Source organism: Anser anser (assembly GCF_964211835.1).
Source record: "Anser anser genome assembly, chromosome: 10".
In the NCBI taxonomy this organism is placed as follows: domain Eukaryota; kingdom Metazoa; phylum Chordata; class Aves; order Anseriformes; family Anatidae; genus Anser; species Anser anser.
The window spans coordinates 1647504-1665979 of NC_139730.1; the positions used below are offsets into that span (position 1 = coordinate 1647504).

Here is an 18476-nt window from a genome sequence, read left to right on the forward strand (position 1 = left end):
CAGACCAGCACAAGAGAATATACTTGTAAGCTATAGCTCTGACAGCTTCTGGATTTCACACCAGCTCGTCTACTCAACCTTTCTGTAAGGTAAGTGGGCCGACGCAGTGAACTTTTACACCTCTGTAGCCCCTGATTTCTGAAGCCAAAAGAAATTGGAAATACTGGCATTAGTAAGAATAATCACTAGAAAGGTAACAGTATTGTAAGACACCAAAACAGAAGTTGTAAGCAGCAGCACTCTTTTACCTCTTCATAAAATTCCTTGTTGGAAAAAATCCCCAAAATTCAAAGAATCATTTTGCCATCCCTCTCCTCCACTCAGAAGTCACCAAGCACAGCTGGTGAAACTGTGTGCTAATCACTGCTGGTGGAGGAAAGCATACTTCTGTGAAAAATACATTTAGAAATAGCACGTTTAGCCCCATTAGAAGGCAGCAAGGGCTGTCTGAAGTTAAACTATTTGATAGGCAGCCCCCAAAACACAAGAACTTCAGCTATCAAGAATCGGATTTTAAATGCAATCTACCTGTAAGGTAATTTTGCCTTTGATATTTCTCCCCACTATGATGGAACATCAAGCAGGCTATTCAGCCTTGTTCCCTGACACTCGTGCACTGGTATAGTTATGCCAGACTTCTGGAGTACACATTTCAGAGTAATTCTCATGTTTGTGTTTTTACTGAATATCAAGATAGCTTTTCTGAATTTAAGTTCTACTACACAGGCTCTGGTCCTAATTAGTTACGTTATGGAAGTATCCCTTCTACATTTAATAGAATTCTCCTACCTGGGATTGCAAAACAGGCACGAAGGGACAAAATGGAAGGTGAACTACCCCAGGCCCCCTCTCTTCTTGAAGGCACAGGAGAAAAGCAACCAAAGGAGAGAGCTTGCCAACCCACACTCCCTTTGAGAATGATCCGTTTAGTACCCAAAACTGGAGGAGACAGCACCAATCTAGCCTGTTTCAGTAAGCACTTACAAAAAAATGGCAGTGTGAACAGGCAAATGACCTCAGAAAAAACAGAGCTGCCCTGACTCTCAGAATTGTGTGGAGGACTGTCAAGAGTCCCAGTGGTGGGGCCCAGCATAGTCAAGCACCAAAAGGCCAGATGTAAGGTCTGAAAAACTCAGGAGGTGGCTGGTGTATTGTAGAACGATCCTCAGCCATGGCTGAAGGCCCAGCTGCAGATGACTAGCTTAAAACCCTTGAGAAGTCAAGTGTTCATCTGTTTTATGCCTTATCCTACACCCATAGGGTGGCAATGCTTATGTTTGCTTACAGTTTCTCTGTATATGAGAAAGCTGCAGCCTGCCTGCACTCACACCTGCATCATAAGTCTGCTCCTTCCTCACCTATACACTCATGCCAGCAAGCCCTTCTCAGAAAAGTCAGAAAAGAAATCTGCCGTATGACTTGATTCTCCTCAACTTACCTGATTGTCTCCTGACAGGAAAGGGAAGAAATCTAAACCTGTAAAGAGCCAAAGAAAAAAAGTTCAGCTTCTCAAAACAAGCACCTCTCATTTTTTTCCACCCTATTTTCAAATGAAATAAATTTAATCAGCATAAAACTGGTGACACTTCTTGCAACCTCTGGTAATGAAGAGAGTCTGAAGTCAGGCTTTTAAAACCTTGAGACACTAACCTGAACTTACTTTCTTTTAAAATATCATTTCATCTTCTGTGGGTGTAAAATAGTATTTTGTAGTACTGGATTGTAAAATGACTGTTTAAATCCTTTTGCAATAGTATTGCTTAGAGAGCTGTATTTACAGCTGTGAGCAATCAGCTTACCTTGCAAGTCATAAGGCATAGGTGTCATATGGAATGGATGCCTGTAGTCTTGGATAAGCGATGTATTGATGTAACTGGTGTCAACAGCTGGAAGGCTTGGTGTTCTTGACACAGGAGATGCTTGATGTGGTAAGTTTAAAATGCTGGAAGAAACACGGGATTGTTATGAGTGTAAAAGGTAGTCTTGACTTTAAGGCTAAAAGTGCAGCATTTGAAAATTTCTATTGCTGTCCCATGCAGGCTGTACCTATTCTCAAATTTAACACAAAGTCAACTTCTCAATACACATAATGAACATTGTGAGAGATGCGCAACAACTCCCCTACTAAATCTCAAAGCTTCACTAGAAAGTAACGAGATGCTGCTCCAGCACCTCAATGAGTCTTGCACAATCTCCAGTGCTCCAGCACCTCAATGAGTCTGCACAATCCCTTAGATTCAGCCTCAGTTTTCATCCCTACATGTTTGTCTAAACAGGGTGCTATTAACAGCTTGGCTACTTAGGTACAATCAGGTTATTCCAGCATTCTTTATCACTATGCTACTGGTAGTAATCACTGGCAAAACCTGCACACTCCCATACCACACCCAAGGTCGTTTCTCAGTGCTCTCTCCAAATGTGCTGCTTTTTTTTCTCCATAGAACAAAACCACTTTCAAACCCACAAAAACATACTTCTAAGCCACCTCTTGCATGGTTTTATACTCATTTTCACAAATGCAATTAAAAACCTGTATTGTTACACACCTAACAACTCAGTTACTTTTGCACAACTATAGAAATTTGTATATATTTAACTTTTTGTGCTGTATATCCCTTATATATGTAATATTATATGTATGATACCTTCTGTTATGCACAACACATGTAACATTCTTGTATTGCAATCCTTTCAGGCTTTCCGAGGAGAGACTGAATTCCTTTGCTATGAACTTCTAACTTAGGATATAATCTGAATATGGAACTTTCTAGATACAATTTCTCTTGGAATTCATCAGTATTTCCATGGTGAATATGTTCTCTCTGCATTGGTCTGCATACTTAATTCTCACCCCTTATTATTCAACGGTGATGCTGGAGATATGGAAGGACAGCTTCTCTTCGCAGATGGTTCTTCCTCTTCTTCATCTGATGAGCTATCAATGGTTAAATCGATCACTTCTACTTTCTTATTTTTATTTGATTGTTGGTGAGAAGACACCTGATGTTCCAAGGAAGAGCTTATGCATCCTACACAAAGTCAATCAACGATATAAGCTTTAGCTTACAACAACCCTACAATCATCATAACATCACAATTATTATATGCTCTCATACACAAAGCTTACAACTTGGAATAGAAGACAACAATATTATGTAATATTGCTTATACCTTAAAATAACATCAGCCCTAAACAGGTATATTCAAGTAATCTTTCCCACAAATGTTTATGAAAAGCTACAACATACAAAAATAAGCACCTTGTATCAAAGTTAAAGGAATACCAGCAACTGCGCAGTTCAACAGAATGACATTCAGTCCGTATGTCCCAAAACATGACTTACCATCAACTCCATTGTAAGATGTAGTTACTTCCTGCACCTCCTTCTTCGATCTCATAGGAGCCCACGATCCATCCTCCTTAAACTGAATTTCATCACAGTCTGTACAATACTTCAGGATTTCCATGAACAACCTGTCGATCAAAAACTTTTAATATTAGTCCTCAGAAAGAGCTTAGCTCATCTCTAATTCAGTAAATTCAGTATCTTTATTATTAGCATAAGTTTGAATAATTTTTGAAAAAAGACTTCAGAACTTTTGTTGTTCTAACCTTCCCTCATCTGATTCCTTGAGGAAAAGGAATTATTGAAAAATAAAAAAAAAATAAATTTAAAATACAAATCTGCACATTCAATTAAGAGACAGGTGTAGGATCCTCCAGATCTCACAACACAGAACCCTCCATTTCCCAAAACGAAAGAAGAAGGAAAAAAATCTTAGTTACTCCTATTTATATTCAACAATATTTAACTGAGGAAGTAATTAAAGCAATCCTACAGCTGAATATTTCAAGGCTAGTTATTTCCTATTTTTCCTTTTTAAGTGAAAACTTCCTAACAAAGTCTGAGCATGGGAATCTAAACTCAGACTCTTCTCCTAGCTGTGCCTCCTAAAACGTCTAGGATCCTGGCACAACATCACTCCCAGAGGGAATTCCAGCTTTTGACCAACACTATTCATGTGGTTCTTGCCTAGCAAAGAGTGTTGCTTTAATTAGTGAGAAAGTTTGCTTTTTCCCAGATTAAAAGATTTTCTAGAAAGAACTTTCTCTCTGGGATGCTGCTGCTATGTCACCTAAACTTCACCATCCACACTGGGCAACACGAGAAGAAATAAGGATGATACACTGTTTTAATTGTTTACTGTTAGCCCTTATTGGTATAGGCTGTAAAGCTAGAAGAAGGAACCCCACAGTTCCTCGATCCAAAGCAGAGGACATGTAAGTCCAGGGCTCCCTGAATCTAAAGCAGCCTGTGGAAGCCTTAAGTGTCTCCAAAAAGGCTGGCAGGTGGTTTTCCGTTTTTTTCCTTCTCCATAAAACATTCATAGATAGTTCTCCAAGAAACTCTACTTGTTCTCCTCCTTTATCACACTGTGGAAAGAAGGCTCCTGTCTAAGGAATCAAACTGCAAACTCAGGAATTTGTATCTAGCATTTCCTCATGAAGACCAATACTTGCATTCCTAGTGTTCTGCAGGTAGCCAGTACCAGGGAATCAATCTCTGTCACTTTCTCTATATAGCAACCCCTCAAGTGTGAAATCGTATGTACATCCTGGGGGCAAGGTGGCAGTATCAATTTGATCTAACATGAATGTCTTATCAATTGTCAGATCTGTGCAGTTGCCCCATTTAAAAAAAGAAAAAAATGGAATGTGCTGTTTTCACCCAAAAATCCAGAAATACGGAATATTAAAAAGAATAACCGTCCTTTAGGCACAATAGCTCAAAAAAGATCTACCTGGGACTAAAAAGAACATCTTTCGTTACTATTACTTGTAACAGTCTGATCACCACAACCCTTCCAGAATACTGAACGAAGATGCAACTCGTTAGTAGTTCTTAACAGCAGGGAAATTAAAAGACGAGGTAGCGTAAAACAGCTCATAGCCAGATAACCAAGACTGCAGAGCAATGCATTCTGTACTGCACAAATGCAGGAACACAACGTGTAAATTATACCCTTTGTTTTGGTTTAAGCTGTACTTACCCATCAATAATGAGATGTTCATAGGGAGCCTTCTTGTCACAGACAGGGCAAACCCAAGTTGGTTTCTTTTCGTTCATTTGAATATACAGAGTGGCATCAAAACATTGCAGGTGCGAACAAGTCAAGGCCCTACATGGTATAGTTAGCCGCATTTTGCCAAGCTTTAAGAGAAAAAAAACAAGATTGAATCACTTTGTCATTAAGTTAACAAGCAGTCTTCTGTCTGAAAAGATACAGGGACAGGATGAATTCTACTTGACTAAGAACTCTCACAAATTTAAGTTTCACTTAAAACACGTGCCGTAATACATTACTCCTTCCTCACTTGTAGGTTTGATCGTCAACACAAATGTTACTAAAAATCAATTTTTCAACTACATTTGATCAAGGAAACTGAGGACTACATCCTCTATAGTCCCCTCATCAACATGCAGAGCCCACCAACCACCTGTAGCATACCAGTGTCCCGGACAAACCACAAGAAAATAGTTCTCCACGATCATTAGGGTTTTAAAATTTGGGAACGTGGGTCAGTCCTCGCCTATTCACTCACAGCTGACAATTGACAGAGTGTATTCAAACTGCTGTCCACATTCTATCCATCAGGGCACTACTATAACTATTCAACTTTACACTCAGAAGCAAGCATACAGAAATGCATTTGCAGTGTTACAGCTCATTTCCTGATGCTTTTCTCTGCTATTTTCACTATCTTCTCCAAGGAACTGTCAGAAAGTGACTACTCTTGAAATAAGTCACACCTGTTAACTCTTAAGAAGCTATTTTATACATCTTCCCCTGTGATAAACACCACTGCTATGCATACACTTGAGTTACCCTGAAATTTTGATGTATTTTACATCAGAAAAAAACAGTTGACTATCCCCTATCACACATCGTATCTTTTCAACTTTATAAAGTGTCTGCAAATGTTAGTGGAAGGTGACACAGGAGAAAACAAGTTCCAAAATAAGCTTTCAGATGGGGAGCACCCTTCCTTCATGTTTGTAGAAGACCAGGAGGGCAGCAGGGGTCTGCAGGCCAGCAGAGCTTCGCCAAGCTTACTACAGAAAGCCCAGCTGGGTGCTTACGCAGAGCAGACAAACACAAGCGCTACACACAGGAGGTGTCCAGACTAAATTTAAGACCAGGAATATCTCGACTTGGATTAGATAGATCAATGACAACCCAAACCATCAAACACTGACATATGATTACAACGAATGCAAAACTGATTAGGCAGTGAAAGCCCTCTCTCATTAATCAGTTTTGTTTTTTTTTTTAAAAAAAGTTTTTTCTTGTCCTCAAAAAACAAGCAGCTGTTTGCTCGTGAAGTGCTTAGGCTGCAGTTTAGGAAGGGCTTTAACTGACCTCACCGAAACTAAGAAGTAGAAACATCTAAACAGGACTTTTCCCTCTGTGGGGGAAAAACAAAAACAAAACCAAAAATGATTTATTAAGAATTATTTATACCAAGGATTTTGAAGTTATATATAATTGACCAAAATACACGATTACTTGATTTGAAAACCTTCAGCCAGTTCCAGCAGTAGCTAGAAGGAGGAAGTGTTTTTGGTTTGGCTTAAGCAAGCAATGTGGTCATGCATACTGATTACGAGCAATACAAGACGGATGCCACAGGATGGCACTCAATCTCAGAATATCAAAAAACTAAAAACAATATCAAGAACAAAGGCTCTCCTCACAGCCCACTACTTCCTCCATGATGCACTTTTTTTTTTTTTTGCATCTCCTGTAAGCAGAAATCCCTCCACCCTGTTCTCAGCAAATTCAGCTCAGTTACAAGATCTCGCTTATTTTTCTTCCCCCCTGGCTTTCAGTCACTGTCACAAAACTTGCCACCAGATGGGAGGGGAGCAGAGAACTCCCTGGGGAGTCTGCAGTAATGGTGCTGGAGAGCTCAGGCAGCAGGAGGTGCTGGATGTGCCATGTGGTTGGCACCCCCTCCCCCCAAATCCATGACCAAGCACATTATTTCCATCACATAATCAACCCCCAACAAAGCAAGGCCCCCTGATCCATGTCTGTTACGGATTCTCATCTCCCAGATGGCAGGTCAATGGCTCATTTGTCTTCCGGGCACAAAAAGAGTCTCCTAGCTCGGCAAGGAGCACGAGTAAGGGTAGCGGAGATAAAACTTGGATGCTTCTATGCGATGCAAAACAAAAACAAACAGGTCAAAAACCCGTGCTGCAGGGAGAACAAATACTCCTAAGTAAATAAAAAAAAAAGGCTGATTTAAACCAGAAAAAAAAAATCACAACCTTTTGGTACAAGAACTGTGCCTGTAACTTCCACGCAGCAGTTGGCTTTGACAGAAGCTGTACGCGCGCGGGTAGGAACAGCGCACACAGCGTTAACAAGCGATGCCTCCTTTCCCCATTTTTGGCACCGAACATCCCGGATCAGCTCTGCCACACTGGCCAAGCTGTGTCAGAACTGACAAAAAAAAAAGGTCATAAAAGAAAGGATGCATCCCAAGTTTTGAAAAACTCTTTCCCAATACTGTTATTGTTTGATCCCTGCCTCCCATCAGCCAAAGAAACACTGCATTATTATTTTTTTTTTTTACTAGCTTGCAAAACATTGCTATCTCTTCATGTTAAAAAATGCACCCAGAACAGGAGTTAAGGATTTGTAAACAACGCTGCAAAACCTACAGTAAAATGCTAGATTTGGAATTTTTGTTCAGCTAAATATTTGGTCCTGCTGCAGAGCCTCAGGATTTATTTATTTTTATTCCGGGGGGAAGGGGGGGAACATGAATCCAAGTGCCTTCCTGAAATGCAGATTCATTCCAGCCTAGTTGCCTGCTGAATTTTAGATTCAGCCAGCAGTTAAGGGCAGCTTTTTCTCTGTGCTACATGGTCTCTGAGGGAGAGCAGGCCTCTGTGCTAAAAAAAGCTCAGCAGCAATCCAAAACACATTCGCAGGAAGCTGTCTCGCCCTGTGCTTTTTCTTAGGGCAAAATAAAGGTTATAAAATCTAAATCTGCCACCCCCACTTATCCAGATATCCAATTCCACTTATTTTGCTAGTACACGCGTGTACATAACAGGACAGAATCACACCCATAATGAATGAGATACGAGGAACGGCATCTTCACATCAACAGACCCGAAGATGCATTAGATTTTTAGGTTTTGGTTCTGCTGTTGGAGACTAACACATATTCAATGCATACTTTCAAGGCATACGCTTTCCATTCGAGCATTAGAAAGCGAGCACAAAATACAGACAAAATTTCTGCCTGCGCTAAGTGATTACAAGTCAGCAGGTGAAAATATGGAGCTTATAACAAAATCGCATTCAGACCTGAGGACAGTCTGAATCCTGCTAGCAATCCTTCTATTCACAGGACAGTTTGAAAGGCCCAGGCTCTGTCCCAAAGAGCTTTTGCAGTGATGGATTATTCCAAGAGCTACAGTGAGATCAAACAGCACAGAATTCGGAACGTGCTGGAAAAAAATCAAGCACGCACGTTTTGTAAACAGTATTAAAATGACAGAGACAAATATGTTGCCACAGACCGTCTTGTACGGCTATCAGATAAGAACTACATTTTAAAGAGGAAATACTGAAGAAGGCAGGACTTCTGATAAGCTACAGCCTAATGGTTGATTAGCATTTTGTTTTCATCCCTGACAAAACTGATAAAGAAGAGTAGAATCTGACACGTTCGTTTTTAGGATTGCAAGTTTACAAATACCTAATCTTGTATCTTCCTGCTTTAATATTAACTGATCTGAATCACAGTCAGCAAGAAGAAAGACGCATCTAGAAATCGAACGGACACAATTAGGGCAAACTGAAGTCAGTCAGAAAATTAAGACAGAACAGAAACCTGACTGCATGAAGTGGAAGTTTTGACACACCAAGTGTGGCTGAAACAAAAAAAAAATATTCCAGAAGATGCATGAAGATTAGGATAACGAGTTCATACGTAGGTACTTCTGAACTCTTAGAGTCATTTAATTCCTACTAATTGATCATTACTTTTGTCTGTATTCGAAACTAATAAAGTGGTCAAAACAGCATGCCTGAAGAATGACGTAAAAAGCAGCAGGGTTATCATTGTGATATTTCCTAGAATAACTAAGTACTGACTGCAAAATAAAAATTCAACTAAAGCGACTCAGCAAAACTGACTACCAGGTGTGGACCTGAAACACTTCAGCGTTCCACATCTGCAGCAGTTTCGATGTGCTTCATAGGGTCATCTGTTTCTAAGATTTCAAGTTATGAGGTTATAAGTTTACAGATCAGGATTTTATCTTAAAGGCAACTCCTAAATCTTGTAGAAAGACAGAACACCTTTGTAAGTAAACATATTACTTGCAGTTCTCCATATTAACATTGATGGTAAGTCTTAAGACTGACGATTGTGCAAATACCACACAAAGATGTACAATAATCTACTTTTTTTTTTTGAATAAAAAGTAACCACTGTGTTAAATGTGCCTTTAGATATAAAAGGTTTGCTTCGTAAAAAGTTTATCTTTACATTGTTAGAGTGTAAGCAGGTATTTAGTAACTTGAAAAATAATTTTTCTAAGAATAAATTAAGTCAACTTTCTTTAGATTTCAGAACTGAGAATTTTGTGTCAAGCTTGAGTGGATTGAGCCAAACCAGGAAACAGATGCATCCTTAATCTTGACGAGAGGTTAAAAAGTTATACTGCAATAAAGACAAGGTGTCAATCAACACAGAGAACAATTCAGTATTCTGAAGGTGCGTGATGTTTAAAACAAGAATAGCACCATGACCCAAAGCTTAAAAGAAAGTGCACATAACATTAGTATTGTGCAGTTCAGCCAACGATAACAAACCCAGGTATGAACTACTGCTTATCCCTGCGTGTATTTGGTTAAACAATTAACAGGTCAAGAAACATTAAGCCTGCCACTTCCACATTCACTGGAATTAGACGCTCCCACTTCAAAGCTGGGACAAATTTTGTTTGAACATCCTCTAGAACACTGCTTCATTTTTCACCTAAGATCATGAAATATTCTAAGTGTACACATGCATATAATCAACTTCAGCTAATAGATGCTCAACTCTGGCTGCAGACGCCATCTGAAGAGCGAAGAGCTGTTTTTAACAGACAGATTGACCTACCTTACCGCTGAGTGGTTTTATCACAACCAAGCACCAAGGACCCAAGCTGCACACTCACATGATCTAGTGATAGAGTTAAATGTATGCTTACATGTAATTTTGAATAGCATTTTCAAGTACAGGGAATGCTCATCTGGTCAGGGCCAAATCACATGCTTAAGTTCAGTACAGAATCCCATCCCCACAAAGTTAGTGTGCAAGCTAACCTCTACCAAACACTTGTCTGTGAACAGCTACTTTTTTCCTTTTAATCAGAACCAGTTCTGAAGGTATTAAAAACACTTACTGGACAAAGAAGAGAAACTCTTAAGCTTGTTGTTGCTATTTCGCTGTCAGGATCTGCAGTCAGTTTCTCTTTAACTGTTATTTGGAAGAAAAAAAGAGTTAACTTTATAGTGGATTAAAAAAAAAGATGACAAATAAAACAAATTTAAAACTCTGTGCTAAGCAATTTGCCATATCTACTGGAAGCAAACAGCAGTAACTACTGTTTCAAACCTGCACAATGAATATGTAACTTAAGTAATCTTTACTGTCTGGAAAGATCATGAATGATAATTTAAGCTAAAAGCAGGAAAAGTTCATCTTAAACCAAGATCCCTAGAAAAAAAATATTTATACAGAGATGTGTCTTTCCATATATACACAAACATAGAGCTGGAAGTTACTTAAAATCCATCAACAAGATGAGCAACATTAACACTACTGCTAACTTCAAGAGCATTAAAAAAAAACATTGGTAATTCTAACGTGGACAAGCCTGTGTAAACCTCTGAAATACTCATCAAGCAATCCTGTGATTCAAGACTGAAGAGCAAATTGAGAAACAGAAAGTTACAGAAGTACCCTGACAAAATTTGTTTTAAATAACTGCAGTGAAATACTAACACTACAGAAGTCTTTCATCTCTACCCAGCCTCTATTTTTATCTATAAGGAGTGTTTTATAAGCAGCTTTTGTTTAAATGAACAAGTCACGGTTCCACATTCTTCCTGCTCTATGAACCGTACCTACACCCATTGTCCCCTTGTAGACAAAAAGCAGGAGCCACCTGGAAAAACTCTGGATTTTTGTGCATCATACTGGATTAGCACAAGCTAACGCCCAGTGCTATATACTGCTGGCTTTGTAGCACTGCATTTACTGGCGGGCTAATTTCTTCCCTCCTGTGGAAGGCCTTGTGCTGTGCACAGCGCACATTATCTGAGCATCTCCCAACAGGGCATGAACGAGTCTGATCAACAGCTGCTGGAAGGTGTTGGTCTTTTCATCCCTTCCCTTGGAAAAAAAGGTGTGTAGCAGATTCTGTTTGCATTTTTATTATACCACTGTGTACTTGTCAGAGAAAACAACAAAGCAGCAAACCTCACGCTAAATTTGGAAGGAGGGGAGTGGAGGGAGTACTGTGCCAGACTCTATCTCATCTCCAGGAGCCCACTCCAACAGTACTGTGCCAAAGGAACAGAAATCATGTTGACGACGACCTTCCCCCAGCCCTTCGGCATCAAGGCTCAGTATTTGCCATTTAGTTCAGCTTGCTCGAGGTACTGAATTACCAGTTAACTATGTAAATACAGTTGTTGTATTCTGAAGAAACAAAGCCAGCACGACTGAAGTGAAAGAGATTCTCTTGCATTTTTCCCTACACAGTGTCAACAGGGTTCCTGGACTGGCTCCTAGTACAAACAAAAGCCTCTGAGTCTTTGAATTGGAACTGAATACAAAGAACACCACTATCAGATTCTCGAAACTCAGAGAATTGTAGGAAGTCCAAACCTCCGTTAGTATTTCTATTTCTATTTCAAATCTCCGTTTACAAAAGCTATTTTTCCTTTTTAAACGAGAAGTACATCAGACATACTTAGTGCTCGAGAATGATCGGGGTTCCGTATTCCTTTTGCTCGCAACCTCTGCAGTAACACCGTAGAGGATAGCTGCTTTACAAGATAGACTGCCATGGAATAGTTCTGGAAAACAGAACAAAAAATCAAAGTAAAAACTGTTTTAATCAAGAGATAGCTTGCATCTCATGCAATGTTTATGCACTTTGTTACACGATGACAGGGCCCTGCAATTCTAAAGCAGCTAGAGAACGTCAGAAGGCAGTTTTCAAGCTAAACAAAACCCATGGTGCTGCAGGAAGCTCACAGGGCTGCAGTTTTAGAGATGTAACAAGAGTGACTTCGGGCTTCACTGAGATTAGATTTAGCTGCAATACAAGCTATTCCTTCAGCTATCAAAAGAGCACTTAGGGCTCTTCTATAAGTCTTGCATCTAAATCAGGGCATGTAGCCTACAGCCCATTTTAAAAGGGTAATTTCACATAAATTATGTTAGGTGCTACAGCTGTGCAACACATCCAAGGGAAGCTGTCAGACCAAATATGATCAAAACTTTTTTTCTTTTTAAAAATAAAAGCTTATTTCTTTTTCAAAATAGGAAAAAAACAACAGTTGTGTCTCTCCAAAAGTAATAACTGAGATGCATCATCTGGAGCATCCCCTACTCGGTCTGGAAGCACTATTCAACCTTCCTTTCCTATCTTCCTGCACTTACTGTCTGTGAAATGCTACGGCTACTTATGCTACGACTACTTCACTGCCGAAGCTCAGCTGCAGTAAGGCAGCAAGGGCTCAGGAGTTCCAGGGGGCCAAGGCATACTCTCGGGATCCAGCCAGGGGGGGCAGGAAATTGCCGCTCCCCACCGTCTGCCCTTCCCCTTTGGCAGGGGTTTGGGTACTTCCCCCTCCGAGCCAGCACACCAGACCACACAAATGTTCCTTACTGGTGTCAGCAAAGCGCCGGAGATCTTCGCTTCTGCCACTCCAGAAGGCGACTTGGCTTGCAAGCAGGGCAGCTGCACGGCAAACACCTCCCCGCCAGCTCCCCCTTCGCTAGAGGGACAGGGCAGGCAGGAGCGGCACGGTGCTCCCTGCTGGCATCCCTAAGGGACCTTAGACCACCACCTAAGGCTTCTGAAGCTTTTATTTTTCTTGCAAGCTACTAACAGCAGGTAAGACCCTCTTTCTAAAAATGCAATATTGTACTATGCATTCAACAGCGACATCACTACCACCCCCACACCCTAGAAAAAAAAAAGGACAGAATTCACATGCTCACACTTACTTTTTGATAAAAAGCATGTTCTCCAACCCTGTAGCTGCATTCATATACTTTTAAATTGAAAAATGAAAGGGCTGTTCCCTCACCCCCCCCCCAATAACTGTCACGTAGGGTTCCACTAACAAAACAAATCCAAAAAAATCCATACAGTTGTGACATCTACCACCATTTAGGATGCCACCAGAATCTGAAGACGGGATTTCAGTCATACATCTTAGTATAAAATTACACAAATGGAAATAGCATCAGAAACACATTTTAAATATTTTATTCTTGCAACGAATGCCTCTCACATCGTTAAAAACCACTACTGCTTTAACTTGTTTGTTTAATGCCTCAATTAGTATAGAAGTTAGAAAAAAGCTAATTAACATTGTGAAATTATTTACAGACAGCTTGAATCTACAAAGCTAGGAACTTGCCCAAGGCATCTTGTACAGAAGGCTCCTGAAACAGATTGTGTAAAAATCACAATTATGACTTCAGGAAAGGTAGAGTACACTAGTTGAGACATGCAACTGACTCTTAAGGGAAGGGGAGGAGGGGAATTCAAATTTTGTTCCACACAGGCACATCTAAAACTAAAATTCCCCACATTTAACTGTCAGGGCCTCAAACAATCACATTAGGAAGCATTAGATCCTATGAGGGGGAAAGTTCTGACCAGCACATAATTCTCATCAAGTACACAAAGAATTTGCCCATCTTTGATTTCATATTGTGAGTTAGAAGTTAGCCATTATATTCCTTTATAGCTGAAATATCTATGAAAGCTGAGAAAAGAGCTAGTTCACACGGGAACAGCTTGGAGTCCATGCAGACTTGACGTTTCTTTTCCTTAAATTTGTGTTTTTCTTAAGAAAAAGCACAGCTCTTTACTGAAAGCAGCAATCAGATTCATCAATTTGTGTGCAGATACTTCTGCAACAAACCAAAAGAGGTATATTTTTAAGTCATTATTTCTGATACCTGCGGTTCTCATTAGATAAATGACAACTTTGGAAAAAAATCATTCTGCCATTATTTATTCTGAGATGTAACTGGAGGCTGTTTTACGCTCCACAAGAAATCCATCGTGACACAGAGGGAGTGAAATACCACCGGGATGTTTTACGGCTGCCTATTGTGCATGGTTGGGCTGTGAGCATTTTTCCACACTGGTTCAGGAATCCTGGGCTTTACACGCAGACAAGTTCTTGGACAAAGTTCCATCTTGGGACAATTCTCGGGACTTCAAAAAACAGCATGGCTGCAATTGTACAGCCAGAATTTTTCAAGCACATATAGATGCCACAGTGCGTATCCAGCATTTTTGCATATCCAGCATTTTGTCATCAGCGCAAGCAATGCGCTGATTCAAGGACTGACTTATTGAAGTTGATTTTTGTCAAGTCCCCAAGTCGGGAATTGCTTCATGCCTGAAGTTAGGACAAAAAGAAGTTTTGTTTCTTGAACTTGTTACCTGTGCCCTCACCAAGCCACAGAGGCAGGTGGGCGGGGGGCGAAGGAGAGCTCGCACTGTCAAGAAATTTGAGGACCGCTGATCTAAGGGAGCATGTCCTATGTGCCTCGATAAAGTAACAGAGAAATACAACCAAAAGGAGGAACATCCTACTGTTCAACCATGAAGTATTTTCTGCACAATTAAACTTGCTTATCTTTCAAATCTTTCAAACAGATGCCAGAGCAGAAATTAGTAAGCTTTAGACAGCATCATGTACCAAGCAAAGTTACTTACTCTTCCAATTTCTGCAGTCCACGAAACAACGATTGTGTTTGGTACCGTCGTCGATAATCTGACGAGTGAGGTAATGTTGATTGGTCTGCTAGGTCGCTTTGGTTCAACACCATTTTTGGTTGGTGGAAGATAGCCCTAGGAAACAAAGTACTTTTTATTTCAGCAAAATAAGAAAGGGTGCTTCTGCCTTCTCCCTCCCCTCTCCCCCTAACCCTACAGCAGTATCTGCTGCATCCCACCTGAACCAGGCTCCCTCTTCAGTTTAAGAACACACCTACCAGACAGCAAAACACGAGATATTTCACAAGTCCTCCTTCTTTACACTAAGCCTCACACTTTCCAAACCCTAACCCTGCCCGCTGGAGTATTAAAAGGCAGCTTTGCTGTCTCTCGGTGCTCTTATTCAACCTGCCTAGCTAACATTGCTCAACGCAACCCCGTGCTTTGCCCCAGGACTACAAGCCTCTTTAGTCCTGCTGGTCACTGATGCTCTGTTCCCAGCACACGCAACCTCCAAAATAGTCCAATTTTAGCCAGACTCAGTGGATGCTTGTCAAACAAAAATTTACTGTCATGCTTTCAGAGTATTAATCTTCTTGATCTACTGGCTGGTCTCCTGAGAAACAATTTACTTAATTACCTTTTTCATTCATCTATCCATCTTCATTCAAATGCTCCAAAACGTGAAAACAAAGGTTAGGATAAATTCTCAGGCAAACTCCTGACAGACAGCTCTTACCAATGCTATCCAATTATGTATGTCAAAATAACATCTTACTTACTGGAAGGCTGCATGGTTTCCCATTTACTTTCACACACAGATTGGGTGGGAAATGATCTTCTTGTGGACAACTGGTTTCTGATAAACAAAACCTAAAAGCAAAGAGCTTCCATCACCATTCATTTCTAAAGTAATTTAAAGACCACCACCTGCTAGAATGAACATTTTTTTCCTCGCACTGTGTTGCGAAAACATGCCAAATCTTGCTAAACAAAGTTCCCAAAATAGCTGTATGGATCATTAAGCAGGAAAGCACCCCAAAATTACAGGTTTGGATCTAGGTTGTCAGAGGTTTCTCCTCAGATGTCCCGAATTCCTCAGGCTGGCTCTGCCTAACAATGGACTCATTCAGATGTGCAGGCTCCTGTTACAAGCGATGGATCATCCACGTAGTGGACAAGTAGTGAAGTCTGCCCTCTTTCCAAGGGGGCCAACAGCAAGCTTTACAGCAGGATGAGACTCTTCTCCAAAAAGGAAAGTCTGACATGTTGGGGAGTAAATATCTGGCTTTTTTTTTTTTCCCTAAATCAACAACACCAAGAACAGGTCACAGGAATACATACCTTAGCTGGACCTGCACTGTGAAGTCACATTTGGTCCCAGAAATATCCCTACCAAAGAGAGAAAACAGGTTACAACATGTCGTTTGTGTAACAGGTTCTTCAATGTTTTGTCAGTTTGCTGTAAGATGTACATAAACCCCTTTACGTGCCACACTCTCCTTCTGGTCAGTCAGAACACCACTCAAGATACAACGCAATTTTTATTTTTCCAAGGTGAATAATCCAGCTACATTCTCATCTGCCTACCTTTTTTTGTATACTATAAAGAAAAATTCTGTTGGTCACTATGAGGAACATCTTTACACCAAATCAACATAGAACTTAAAGGATCTGACTGAGGGTGAGGAAGGGCTGCGGGTAGGGCAGTTCTGCATTTATACAGCACTCAGTACAAAGGAAACCACCGGACAGTGGTGGCATTTAGTTCCTCACCCTTTTCTTCTCCATCAGCATCCATGCAAAGGAGAAAAACATTCCCCACACGAGCATTCTGAGACACTTTGCATACCTTTGTGTTCCTGAAGGTCACATTTTAAAATGAAAGATGTGGAGTGAGCTAGGTTTATGTGGGGTGAGCTAGGTTTGGTATTTTCAAGCTTTTTTTTTCCCCTTTAAATTTAAATACTGCATTTTTGGTCAAACTCACTTACATTGAACTGCTGATTTGTTGCACTTGCTGTGGCGTCAGTGCAAACGCAAAGCAGGTTTCTCGAAATCGCTGACTATTATCTGATGCTAGAAGAGAACAAGAGATCATCACTTTAAAAACAGCAAATAGGGAATAATTAATAGAACAATCTCCTTTCATTAAAGCGTTTATATATACATACACACATTTTTATAGCAAGCCCAATAGTTTGGCTTACATCTGTTTCTGTAAGCAGTTTTAGAGCCAACAAGTTTGCCATTTAATCCCTCTTGTAAATAAAAACACAATAAACAGATGTTATATTCATACATAAAGTATATATTAAAAAAGCGATACAGACAACAGCAGACCTGAGATAAATCAGCTTAAGACCATCATGCTAACTCAACATTAAGTGTTCTTTGATATTAAATTTAAGAAATCTCTTAGGAAATCTCAATCACTTCATTTGCTTTAACACATGAGATCACGGATTACCCTGTAAAAGCTTACAGAAGGACTGAAGCACAAGGTGTGCAACTTCTCACGTTTCCAGAAGCTATTTTATGGAGGTAGATGCACGAAATATATAATATGTAAGCAACTCCAATAGAGTGCTTATATCAAAGACACCCCTTCTGGGGGGCTGCGGGCACCACCACCGAGCAGAACCATACCCAGTGGCTATGAAAATGAAAAAAACACACACCAAAAGCATCATCTTCCCAGAGAAGTGTCTGACAGGTGACAACTTTCATTCCAATAGCCATATTGATGAGCAAGTTCACCATTCAATTTAATTATTCTTAACATTTGAATGCTCAGTACAGAACAATTGTTCGTAACCTAATACAAATTTATCTTTTTTTGTTTTACTACAATACATTTCCTGACTCATTCTTAAGTGACAGCTGAGTGAATACTTCAGGGTGATACTTCAGATACTTCGTTAAAAACAGCATGTGGTAGGCTGGAACCAACAAAAGGAGAGACGCTGACTTCGTATAAATATTAACAGCAGCGATCTCACAAAATTACATTTATACCTTTCTCGTATGACAGTGCTACAAGACCTGTGCATTTTATTACATTATATGCAGCAACCACATGCAGTTCATTTATCAGCTGCTCTAAAGCCAGATGGGCAAGAATAGGCAATATAAACTGAACCACTATTTTGGTGAAAATATTAGCTATAGTCAGTGTTTTTAACAGCATTAAGTTATATGACAAAATACTTATTTTTTATGTACATTTTTTTTTTTTTTACTGGTCATTTCCTACACAAATACCATAATGGGCATACTGTGAGTGCTCCCTGGAGTGCATACATAGGAAATAAAGCACAGGTGTTAATAAAAGGTTCTGCTGTCAGGTCCAAAAGCTCTCGCTGGGCTGGGGTGCAGCACAGCCTCAAGTGAATGTTTACTTATACTCATGCCCGCAGT

At 40.1% G+C, this 18476-nt stretch overlaps 1 protein-coding gene across 4 annotated transcripts in view; it reads right to left on the reverse strand.

Moving 5' to 3' along the window:
- The window catches only part of PIAS1 (protein inhibitor of activated STAT 1), a 55802-nt gene that overhangs the window by 4134 nt on the left and 33192 nt on the right, over window positions 1-18476 (reverse strand). For all 4 annotated transcript variants that reach the window (XM_083849708.1, XM_083849705.1, XM_083849707.1 and 1 more), the window contains exons 3-13: window positions 17051-17135; window positions 16401-16448; window positions 15839-15929; window positions 15057-15191; window positions 12057-12162; window positions 10482-10555; window positions 5053-5213; window positions 3345-3475; window positions 2852-3029; window positions 1800-1942; window positions 1439-1476 (exon numbers count right to left, since the gene is read on the reverse strand). In XM_083849708.1, coding sequence (XP_083705834.1) covers window positions 1439-1476; window positions 1800-1942; window positions 2852-3029; window positions 3345-3475; window positions 5053-5213; window positions 10482-10555; window positions 12057-12162; window positions 15057-15191; window positions 15839-15929; window positions 16401-16448; window positions 17051-17135 — 1190 coding nt within the window. The remainder of the gene's footprint in view (window positions 1-1438; window positions 1477-1799; window positions 1943-2851; window positions 3030-3344; window positions 3476-5052; window positions 5214-10481; window positions 10556-12056; window positions 12163-15056; window positions 15192-15838; window positions 15930-16400; window positions 16449-17050; window positions 17136-18476) is intronic.